The sequence below is a fragment of the Ciconia boyciana genome, chromosome 7 (assembly GCF_034638445.1).
Source record: "Ciconia boyciana chromosome 7, ASM3463844v1, whole genome shotgun sequence".
Classification (NCBI taxonomy): Eukaryota; Metazoa; Chordata; class Aves; order Ciconiiformes; family Ciconiidae; genus Ciconia; species Ciconia boyciana.
In genome coordinates, this window is record NC_132940.1 from 5,584,202 (window position 1) to 5,596,048 (window position 11,847).

Genomic DNA, 11,847 nt, shown 5'->3' on the forward strand with positions numbered 1-11,847 from the left:
ATTCACGTGTTGATGGTAAGGGAGTCCGAGGTAAAACAACATACATGCTGAGGCTGCAGAAAGAGATGGGAAAGTTTGTGTGTTAAAAGATGATGGTTGATGTTGTCTTGCACATTCTTGCATCCCAGTTGCTTGCCTAGTTACATTCCTCAATGTTCTGGCCCTCAGTATGTGATTTCTTTGCCTTAGACTCAGTGGACCAAAGCAAGAAATGTTATCCAAGCAATGACTTGAAATCACAAGGTATCTTAGGCAGATAAGAGCCTAAGTGAGCCAAAGCCAAAGGCAAGAGGGAGTCTGTACAAAAAAGGACCCAAAGGTACAAAATTACGCAAGCTTGGACTCTTTCTGATTCACATAGATTCACTGGCTTTCAGGTCCTTTTGCAGTACTGGTTTGGTCTGATCCAGTACCTTCTGAAGTCTGTGGCAGCTCCTGCATGGGCTCCAGCAGGTACTGGTGTGGTCCTTTCCTGCCTGCATCAGCTATAGGAAACCATTATGGCTTTTGAGAACTTATCAGCGGTGAGGTCTCACTTTCTGGTTTTGATGAGATAGGATGTACTTGTTATGCCCACAGCATGAAAATAACCTCGTGTTGACTTTTCACTTTCTTATTGTTGAGAAAAAAAGGTGTTATGTTCTTGTATTCTAGCCTGATGGGTCTCAGGCCTCATCCAACAGTGATCCATTTGGTGAGCCAACTGGTGATACTATAAGTCCACAGGTCGGTAGCTAGATAGCGCAGGTTGGGGTAGGTATCTGTCCTTTTTTTCTCTACACCTTGAGGTGCTCACTTACTCTTCCACCAGTGCCTACCATTGCTTTCATGGATGCATGGTTTGTTTTTCCTTTTCATCTCTTCCGTTTTTCCTCTCCATTATCCACAGTGTATTCCTCATGCTCAGTGGTTTGCATGGCTTTTGCCATTCACTAAGTGTTGCAACTTATGCAAATATGTGTATTTCAGCTGCCTGCATGCTTTAAAGAAATGTAGACTTATTTTCATGTTCAAATCCTAAGGGGAGGTAGGGAAACTGAGCCATTACTAACAATGTATTAGGCAGAACGTTTTTTTGTTATGAAATCCACTCTGGCCTTCAGTCAGATGTAACATACTAAATGGAATAAGACATCTTACCCATAGACATAACAAACATTAAATAAAATTATGTAATGATACATGAACACCTCTACCCTAAATGTGATAATCAGTAGAAGAAGCACATTTATTATCTGCATGTAAAAAATATTGAAATGGGTTTGTGTATTTTTATCTCCAACTGCAAATTAAAAACATCGGAAAATTATGATCATTCATGTTACCATTGGCATACTGATGTTTTAAAAAGTATTCATCAAATGTAAGTCATTTAAATCCAGACAGACGGGAAAGATGATCTTTTCATCTTTTGTGTTACAGAACACGTTAGAAAATGTGGCTGCCAGTGAATGTTCTGTGATTTGTTTCAATACAGTATATGTGTTTTGCCAAAAAGACAGTAAAGCTACAAAGTTTTATGGGTGCTGAGCATTGTTATTCCATCCAAATACTCTCTAGTGTTACTATTTGAAGGATACGTTTCATTATCTTCTCCCTGCCTGCCATTCATGTTTTGTATTACCCAAATAAGTGATCTGATACTGCTTCTGTGCTTCAGCACAGAGCTCCTGGAGCAAATCCATAACAATGGTAGAACCTTTTTTATTTTTGTACAGAAATTGCACTGTGTTTACCAGTGACTTATCTACCCTGAGCTGAAGTAATTCGGTTTCAGCTCAAAATTAATAGTTTCATTAGGAGTCAGTTTACTTCATACATTAAATATGGTTAAAAAAAATCTTACAGTAACTTAGCTTTGATCCACTTGGGAGCAATAAGATTGTCTCTTAATAATATGTGGTGCTGTGAGAAGGCATCTTCTTTAGCTTCACCAATGTAATGCTCAGCTCTTGGGGGCTAAAGCAAAAGTAGCATTAAGCTTTGTGTCTCATTGAGTCTAAAAATGACAGTGTAAGGACAGAGTCAAGCTGGGATGCGCTGTTCTAGCAAGAGCATCCGTTGGTTATTGTACTCCTGCGAGAACTGCTTCTGCAGATGGATGGTGTCACGTAGTAATTTGGCTTTGCCTTTGCCTGACCTCGGCCAGCACTGGCATAGCTGGCTATCCCAGCTTCAGACCATTTCAAGAGTTCTTTCCTAGATCAAGAAAGAGAATTTGACCTTTATCTGAGTCATACACTCTGCAAACCCATATACATTTGTTTATTGCGGTTTATCCTAGTCAGGGTAATTCTGAAATTCATCATGGGGAGAGTAATGCTAAATTCTCCTTCTAATTTTCTGACTGTCACAAATATAGTTAGCATCATTTGCAAACTAGCATCACACACTAGTTTCAACCAGGAGTTCTGGAAATAACTTGAAACAGTAGTTTATGTCTGTTAATGCATATTACTGTGTAAGGCAGTCAAGTGAGGGACTCCTTTTATTCTGCTTTTATATAACGCTTAGTAAAATACATACTTCTACCTGTCAAGGGTCTCTGGGAGCTACAAGAACAGTATATTACCAGTGATTCCATATGTTTTTTCTATATTTTTTGTTAATCCTTGTAGAGTCTTGCATAAAATATGTATGATTCTCAGAAGTATATTCTGGGAAATGTTAAATAATGTTACTGATTATCGTATTATAGTAATTCCTAAAAGCTGTAGGCAGGAACAGGAAGCTGAACAAAAAGAAAGCCTCTCTCCAGTGAAGTTACACTAATATCATTGTGCCTCTGTGCAGTGCCATTCAGCAGCAGTCCATAGGAAACAGACTTGCTAAAACCAGCCCATCTAATTTTGAAGCCTAGTATCGTCAGAGTAACAGAAAGTCTAATCTCCATGGAAAATTATCAATTCAGGACTTACTACTGTGTTGTGTATTGAGCTCCGCATTTGGGGAGAAACTTAACAGGGAGAAACATGTAGTACAAAAGAATCACAGTCTGCATAAAAGCCACTTTTGTGTGTTAGATGGGAGATTACTTCGCTCTTTAGAGCATGGTTCTTCACACCAAGAACAGCACAGTATACAACTCAGATGAATGGTCCTCTGAGGAGCATGACATAGTATTGTGTTCAGAAATTTCAAATATATCTGTTCCCAGCATCTCTATGAAATCTGCTGTGCCCATATAATATCTTTACTTACCTTGTCACGATGTATTCAGAATGCTCACCTGCCTAGTATTTTGTGTCCTGATCTTTCAAGGTACCTTAGCAATCTGGTTTCTTGATTCCTTGGGATACTCCATATTCTCATGTAGAAATAATTCAGCATCTTTCAGTTGCTGTCTTCATTTCTCTGGTTTTCCTCTCTTCCTTTTGCGATCTTCAACTTAAGCTCTCAAAATCCTCATCCTACCAGTAGCTGTTCTTATAAGTCACTCTTCTACAAATAGCTACGGATTCTTAGTAGGTAAATGTGACATTTTATGGATATGTTACATTTTTGTCCCTTTATGGTTGGAGATAAGAAGCAGACAGGCCTAACTTTCACAGGTGAAATAAAATCAACTATTTGCAGAGTTATTCATAGCAAGATTTGTATTTGGTTGTTTTCCCTTTGTTCATGAGCGGCGTTGTGGATGGACAGTGATTTTCCAGAAGGGGTGAGGAGAACACTGAATAATAAGACTGCCATCTTCAGCTGACTTACATTTAATCCCTACTGCTATCTGTAGAGACTGTGTGTGGGATAACTATGGTGAAAGGCGAGAGAGGGAAAGAACTGTATTTCGCTACAATTCTACCAAATATGTTAAACATTTCTGATTATTGACAGTTTGGATTAAAGCAAGAAGTATGAACAGAGGAGTTTTCACCTGGTCATCCCCTTTGCACCAGTGCATCCAATCAGCCTGAATTACAGGGTGTTAGGTGCAGACCCTGCCGGTGCGGATATTTCTGTTCTTGGGGGTGTTTCAGCCTCAGCCCCTAACTCAGCCTCAGCAATGGGTCTAGCACGCTGTGACACTAGGAAGCCCTGAAGCTATACAATCGAAAGCTTAGCAAAGGCTATAGAAAGGGGAGCCTTCAAACACGATGAGAAAACGGAAGGAGAGGAGCAAACATTGACTCTCTGATGTCAGGCTTCTTCAAATACCTGTGGTTAAGTTGGCCGGCATCTCCTAACAAAACGTCCTGATTGTGGAAAGAATAAATTCAGCCTGAATACTGGGATCGGATATCACAAATGTTGTCTAACTCCGGATGGACCACACAAACTGGTTCTTGAAGGCAAATTAGCAACAGGGTGAAACTTCTGAAAGAGAATAAGGGGATATTTGATACCACAGTTACTGCAATAAAAGCCATTTTAAATGCTGGAACAAATACGTCTTTATTGATAGGCTGCCCAGTTCAAGACTTGTGCTGGCAGTCTGTCACGAGAGATTCTCAGGAAGCCTTCAAAACATTTGTGGCTAGAGTGTATCTTCCTCAAAAAGTTGTTTAGTTGTTCTGTGAAATGTGTGCAGACAATTATAAGCCCTCAAAATATGTCACACCCTTCATGATGCTATCAGCACTGTCAGGAGAGCAACAGTTCATTAGAATATTTGTCTATCAGTTTTTGGTGGTGCTTTGGTGGCCCACTGCCATCATCCATCTTTGAGCGAGTGCCATTCTTAGTGATAAATGTTCCTAATAATCTTAGTCAGCTCCAGGATGGACTACTGTAACTCTTTATTTGGGCTGTTGTTAAGAAGTTGAAAGAAAACAGCAACTTACAGACAAAGCGTTGCCTTATCAGGGAGCTTGGTGAGCCTCAGGAGGGCATATTAAGCTGATTCTACAATCTCCTCTTCCTTTCTGCCCGCTTTCTGTTGCGTGAAGAATCTGAATGGGCTCAAAATATCAAAGGCTATATTTGCAGGATCTGTTACCTTTGTTCGTCTGGCTCAATAGGAACTGAATAGAGTCCAAAGAGAAATTAATGATGATTATAGGTGATCTATTCTTACTGTAGGCTCTAGAGCTATCATTCTCAAACTCAAGACACAGTACTGAGCAGGGTTGTGAACCTGAGAGGGAAGAAGTAGATAGGGTTGTGCATTTGGAAAGAGGTCACAGTTTGGGAAGTACTGCTTCATTCCAGAGTAATCCTAAAATTGTAATTTCAGGCTCCATGCTCCTTTGTTCATCATCATATTTCCTAGAGAATCTGAAGGGACAAGACCAGAGAAATCCAGGCTGCTCTGTGAACAGAGGCATCCTGCAGATTTGCCTTCCTCTCCGCTGCTAGAATCCGCTTCGAGCTATCCCCTTTGAATATGGCCAGCTCAAACACAGCTTTCTCACCTCTTCCAGTGTCTCCAAGCCCCCTTGAAGTAGCCAAGTACCCTTCCATTTCTCCAACGTCTTCCTCTAAACAAGAGACACCATACTATGTAGCATGCGTAGAGCCGTGTACTTGCTGATTGGCAATCCAGCAATTCAATTAGCGGACGAGCTCTCCTAGCTTCCTCTATAATGAGGTCATTTAAAAGTTCCCTGTCTTCTGCACAACAACTGATTTAAGAAAGGCACTTGCGATAATTTAGTATCTTTGAGACTTCTGAACAATTTGCTTCAAATTGGCCATCGGGTTCAAAAGTTCTGAAGGAGAATTGACAGATATGTAGACAGAAAGTATAATTGTGTGGCTACTGTTTTGTTAGGAAAGGGGCCCAGAAATAATAGGCATGTTTCTTTGCTGCAGTTCATTATTATGCCGGGACCAAGATGGAGCAGGGTTCATCTTTCTGAGTAGTTCTCATTGCTTTCTCGTTTTATAGATGTATAGCATCCATCTTGATACTAAAATGACAGAGACCGTTAAAATGCTAATAATTAAACTAGATATTTGAGACTAGGAAATATTCCTAGGTAGGTTTATAATAAGAGTAGAGGCACTCTCCAGTCATAGTCCCGAACTAGAAGGTTGCTGTATTTATGCTGCTAATGGAGGCTAACTGTAATAAAAATAACCAAAGATAAGCCCCTGGCTGTTAATGGGCCAATAGGAATTACCTGTCTTATCACCAAAGATGCTTAATTTGAATCTCACTTGCCAAGTTTACTATGTCCTATTTTACTGAGTCAGCATGCAATAGAGAAGACACATTGCACTCCCGTTCCCTTCACTTGCATCCCCAACACAAGATTCTCATTTTGGCTGGCATTCCAGCACACTTATTTCATGAAACTCTTATCATTTGAGTCTGCCCTTTCTGATCAGTCAGCCAGGAGTAAAACCGATGCTGAGAATCTGTTTGTTGTAAAGGGCAAAGAAATCTATGCAGGCCTCACCTCTACAATTCAGTACATCTTGCCTGAAGCTTTGCACATAGCAGGGTGCCTTGCAATGATGAAAGGACTGCCAATGTAAAAATAGTTTCTTCCTAACCAAGTCCCATGTTACGTTTTGTGAGCGAGCTCACCTACGCAAGCCCAAGTAGACACTGAATCTTTCAAGAGATGTTCTCCAATGATTAGTTCTGCTGGGGAGCAGATGTTAATATCTTTAAATTGGATGCAAATTTACTTCTAGTATTTACATAATCTTATTCAAAACCATTAGCAACCTTGTTACCTCATGCAATAGTGTACTATACCAGAAATACTTACTGTTTGCTACGGTCTTGTTTATTGTGCAAAATGTTCCTTAAAATGGGAAGAATAAACTGATTTTAAGCATGAAGTATCTCTGGAATATGTAAATGTAGCACACATAGGGAAAATTTTCTCTTTGGCAGTTTTTGCAATTAACTCTCTCAGAGTTCGTAACTCAACATTTACACAACATACATGTAGCTTTGAAAATATTTAGCTGTCTAACTTAGGCGTGTATATTTAGACATTTCTGGTCCCTTACTGCCACCTGTCACTTTGGTCAGATACCTGACCTGTGAATTCATATCCTCTTCCTGCAATATCTCGTCATTTAAAGGCTACTGTTCAATGTGAAGAGCCACATTAGTATGTGAGAATATAGCTAAACGCTACTTTGATAGCAGCTTCCCAACATAAAGGAAAACATTTACTTTTCAAACATCTGCCAGAAATTGCATATCCCCAAAGCTGATAGAAGCCTTCAAGTAGGATTTAGCAGCACAAAAAGGTGCTGCCAGTTGTCTTCTTCGTTTCTCCCTGTGGGTTGATCAAAGCACATCAGAAGTGCTTCTGGGCCAATCCTATAGAAAGGAAAGCACTTTAAGATTCAAGGTGTTTATGCGAACTGGAAGCTTTGTATGCTATTTTATTTGTTCCTCTTTTTTTTCTGACAAAAACCCATTCTTTCATTTCCTTCCCTCCGGATCTGTTCCTAACGCAGTGGTAGAAGTAGAAAGCAGAAAACATTGGTGAGATGATTCCGATGCTGTGAGAAGAGTTAGGCTCGCCTTCCTTTTAATGACATTCCCTGGGGCTATTGAGTGGCGTACGTAAAAAGAAGGGGGTTTATTTCTGCTTCCGAGACCCTCCGAAATAATGCTTGTGAAGCCCCCCTGCCTGGCATCGTGAGAGAAGCTATCCGTGAAGTCAGCAGCACTCGCCTCTCCTTTTGCCTCTTTTCTGTCCCTTTCTGCTCCCTTTTGCTCTCTTGAGTATCATTATCAATACTTTACAGATACCATGTGCAATGTTGGGCTACAGGCAAGATGCACTGCTTGAATTATCTCAAAATATTAGAAAACAAATCTCAGTCATTGACAAAAAAATTTGGCTGAGAAGATGGCACGCAATTACTGCAATTAATTTCCCGTTTAGGCTTCTGAAGGGGGAAATCAACTAAAAGGAAGACATAAGAGCACATTTTTCAGTCCAAATGATCTGGTCTACGAGAAGAAAAATTATTCAGATCAGTGAGAAATGCAGGCCTTTGCCACATGAAGTGTATGCTCAGATAAATATTGGGTACGGATAAAAGAAATTTCTAATTCTAAAGGCTGCCTCATGCGTTGTTGAAAGTGCTGATGACCATTGATGAACTCCTCCTCCTCTCCAATGGTGTCAAGTTCAGTGACACCTTAGGACACCTGTTACTTAAGTGCATCTGCATATCTTAAAGATATTTGAGGACAGCTCTAACAAGCACGCTTGACATTTTGAAAAGCTCTTTTTTTCCCCGAAGGCATTTGAAAAACTGACATCTTTTGTTCCAAAGCGATGCTCTCCCTCCCTCCTTCTCTCCCTCCCCTTTTCTTCTCCTCCTTCCTTTTCACTTCCCTTTGCCTCAGGTTCAGCAAATGCCTGAAGAATGGCCTGGTGTGTGTCAGGTTCCCACATTAATTAGTACAGATTTTCTCTGAACTAGCTGTGATAGATCATTCTGCCAGCTTCATGTCTGCGGTACATGAAAATTGGCATAGGTGGACTTAGCACGCAGTATGTGAAGTGCAGTTATTTACTCTCAGTCATCTCTTCGGATTACCTTCGGTTTTTCAAGGTTACAAAATATATTTGCTTCTTGCTGGGGATAATTTCAGCAGCCTTTATTTAATCATTCCAAAGGATTTCTCTCACCTTCCTGTAATGCTCGTAGCGTACTCAGGGCTTCATGTAGGTGGGAAATGGGGAAGCAGAGTTCTTGCAAGCTCCAGAAATGTAGTCACTTCAAGGAATAAGAGACAAATTTCCTTGGCACGTAGGAAGCAGGTCATATTTTGGCAGGAGCCTTGTTGTGTTGCTCCTCATTCGACACGAGATGCACAGTGAGGCGGGACGGGGCACAGCCTGGAGCACTGGCCAGGCACCCATGAACACTGAGTAAATGTAGCCCTAGGGATCTGCTTTCGGCCTGTTTTTCTCATCAGCAGCATCATTTTTATAAGCAGTGATTAAAATCCTGTGCCATCCCCTGCCAGACATTTCGGTGCTCTGCAGTGCCCAGTGATTTGCCAGCCTTCAGAGGTTTTTTTGCTCAAAGTCAGCTTCTGCTGATGCTGCTGTAACATGAGTTGATTCTAACTTGGTTAAATTCAACGTTGTGGCGTGGTATTTGAATATTTATCAAGCTGTGGAAAGTTAATGCAGTATGGCATTAATTAGACTTCCTGCCTGTCTTGTTCTTTTTTTAGATGTCATTCTTAGTTTAATAAATTAGTTTCTGGAAATTAAGTAGAATGGATTCCAGGGTCCATGGATGGTTTGCTTCCCACTGCAGCCAAAATGAACATAGTATTAAAGCACAGGGTGTCAGCTATGAAGCAACACTGAAGAACATGGCAGCTTTTTTTTCCCCCTGCATCCAGGAAATTCCCAAGAAAGTATCTGTTAGCAAATCGACATGCTTTCCTCCCAGCTTTAATGATTGCACTAATGGTTATACAGGCTCCTAATCAAAATGCACAGAGCTAGCTTTCCTCATTCTTCATAGGCAACGCATATTGTTATTTTAAATCCCATCACAGCTTCATTAGCTCAGCTGTTTGCAAGTGTTTTTCTCCATGAGTTGTGTCAAACCCACAGCTACGTTCTGCTGTTGTGCTGCCGGGGAGGGTCTCAGCCTGGGACGAGTACCAGCGTTTTACGCCAGTTGCATTTCTGGCCTGTAAACTTCAAAACATCTAGTCATATAAATTATCATTTCATTTCTTCATATGTCTATGCCCAGCAATACCTCCTGAGGATCGGTGCATGGCCAATACTGGAAGAGGAACTTGATAGTAAGCATTCATTTTCTGAAATAATGTCACGTTTTCTTCACAATTCAACCGGGGTGCCGTGATCACTCAAGGCAGCACAGAAAACAAACACTTCCTTTGGGTTTTGACTCATGAGGTATTGCTGTTCTCAAGCAGATGTTCTAAAAATGTTCTAAAACTGTCTGGAGACATCTCCGCTTATTTTATTTTTGTTATCCCTAGGAAGCAGAACCTCTCTACGCCCAGATCAACAGACCTAAGAAATAGCATTGTTACAGGCTTGTGGTGCTCCAAGACTCAAACGAAACCCAACAACCTGGCAGGCCTTTGGCTTTCATGCTTTTTCCCGATTGATTTTGTCTGACAAGGAGAGATGATTGCCCTCCTGGACTGGCTCTACAAGTGTTCCTGACACTTTTTTTTGGCAACCAATGGCAGATTCCTATGGCAGCACAAAATAAAAAATCTCCCTGCTTATCATACCACGAGTCCAGCCCCGTCCCCACAAGTCATGGGTATCCAGACTAGGAAATCTTACTCCTCGGTCTTCTTTTAAACATTTGTTATCTTCTGTATGCCACATATAAATAATGAGCATCGGAAATTTATTATTAGACATTCTTTTTATTTTGAGCAAAAAGCAGAGTCTGTACGTAGCAGTGGCATTATCATTCAACAGTCTTTTGGGCACAAGTTGGCACTTTTTATGTCATGGTGACATGTTTTTCATCATCATTTACATCAGGCTGATCCTGACCTTTTTTTTCCCCCTGTGTAGACATATTTAAGCAACAGCAACAAAAAATACTGGCAGTGTCATTTTTTTTGTATTTCTTATTCTGTAGTTTTGTATGAGTGACAGACCTAACAGCAAAACGCCTCCTGCGGAAATGATTCCTAACTTGAAACCACAGAATAAAACTCGGTCGTTTATCCATCCTGACTGAAAACGTTGCCAAATGGACCTTTAAGTTCTAGCACATCATGAGGAAGAAATGCTGCTTTCTGTTTGAATACTCATGTTGTGGGTAGAGGAAGGACATCGAGTTCCACTGAGGAAAGACGAAAGAGTCAGTATGTCCTAGGAAACTCTAAACAAAGTGCAGAAAAGGAATATTTTTATTTCTTCAATATCTTGCTGCTGTAATGCTATGCAGACAAGTGTTTTATTCTCTGTGTGCCATTTTTGATGAAAAAAAAAAATCATTTGCCAAATAATACTGGTATGATTCTGGTTTAGGAATTTGGATGAAGCAGACTTTACAAATGGGACAAGGATGGCATGGATTTTGGAATAACAAACTGATTCTGTGATCAAATTGTTCATCTTTATCACTTTTTGTACATCAGAAAAATCAAATGGGATTTTTATTTTATAACTTGAAAAAAGTCTTACTGTTAAACTCTTTAAATGTTTAAGGGGAAATGGCTTTAAGGAGTTCGAATGAAAATTGCCAGTTTTTTTGTAAATATAAATGTTATGAGAATTCTTTTACTAATGCCATTACACAGTAGAGAAGGTAGCAAGTTGCAGCGCTTGGGAGGTGTGGCAAACCCAATTTGTGGTTCTCACATCACAGATGTTTTTTCACATGCTTACGATAATGGGCTGAAGCTCAAGAGCATTTGCCAAAAGCAGTCAGCTTGTCAGCGACTAGTGAAATTAATGGGAACACATGATTTTATGATCTAGTTTTCACACGGACATACTCCACTTACAAGAAATCACATTTCATTGACATTCCTTTGCGATTCCAGAATCTCTGCATAGAAGTCATCAAACTGTTTACACACAGAACAAAAGAATTTAAAACTTCCTTTTTTTACATTTATGAAGCAAAAGTGCAGTGTTTGGGTTCATATGTTTAGCACATGATTTTCATAAAGAATCTATATATTTTTGCCCTACAGAGAATTGTTATACAGGTCAAATGTGTTTTCCTGATGATCCTATGCAGTTACAGTATATTGAATTTAGTGGTTTAACACTAAAAAAAAGAAAAAAAAAGAAGAAAAAAAGAAAAAAAGAAAAAATAGAAAAAGGAAAAAAGGTTAAAGAAATCAAATGATTAATCAGTTTTTAGGGTTATTGTGCAGATTTTGTTTTTAAATTGACACATTAGGATTTACATTTTTGTCATGATTAAAATAGGCCTGGAGTTATAAATATT

The 11,847-nt window shown here is 39.8% G+C and overlaps 1 protein-coding gene across 1 annotated transcript in view; it reads left to right on the forward strand.

The window, feature by feature from the left end:
- The window catches only part of DAB1 (DAB adaptor protein 1), a 122,783-nt gene extending 111,149 nt beyond the window's left edge, over positions 1-11,634 (forward strand). The window contains exons 14-15 of the mRNA XM_072867389.1: positions 655-726; positions 9,899-11,634. Of these exons, the coding sequence (XP_072723490.1) occupies positions 655-726; positions 9,899-9,943 (117 nt within the window). The 3' untranslated portion in view covers positions 9,944-11,634. The remainder of the gene's footprint in view (positions 1-654; positions 727-9,898) is intronic.
- The last annotated feature ends 213 nt before the right edge of the window (positions 11,635-11,847 follow it).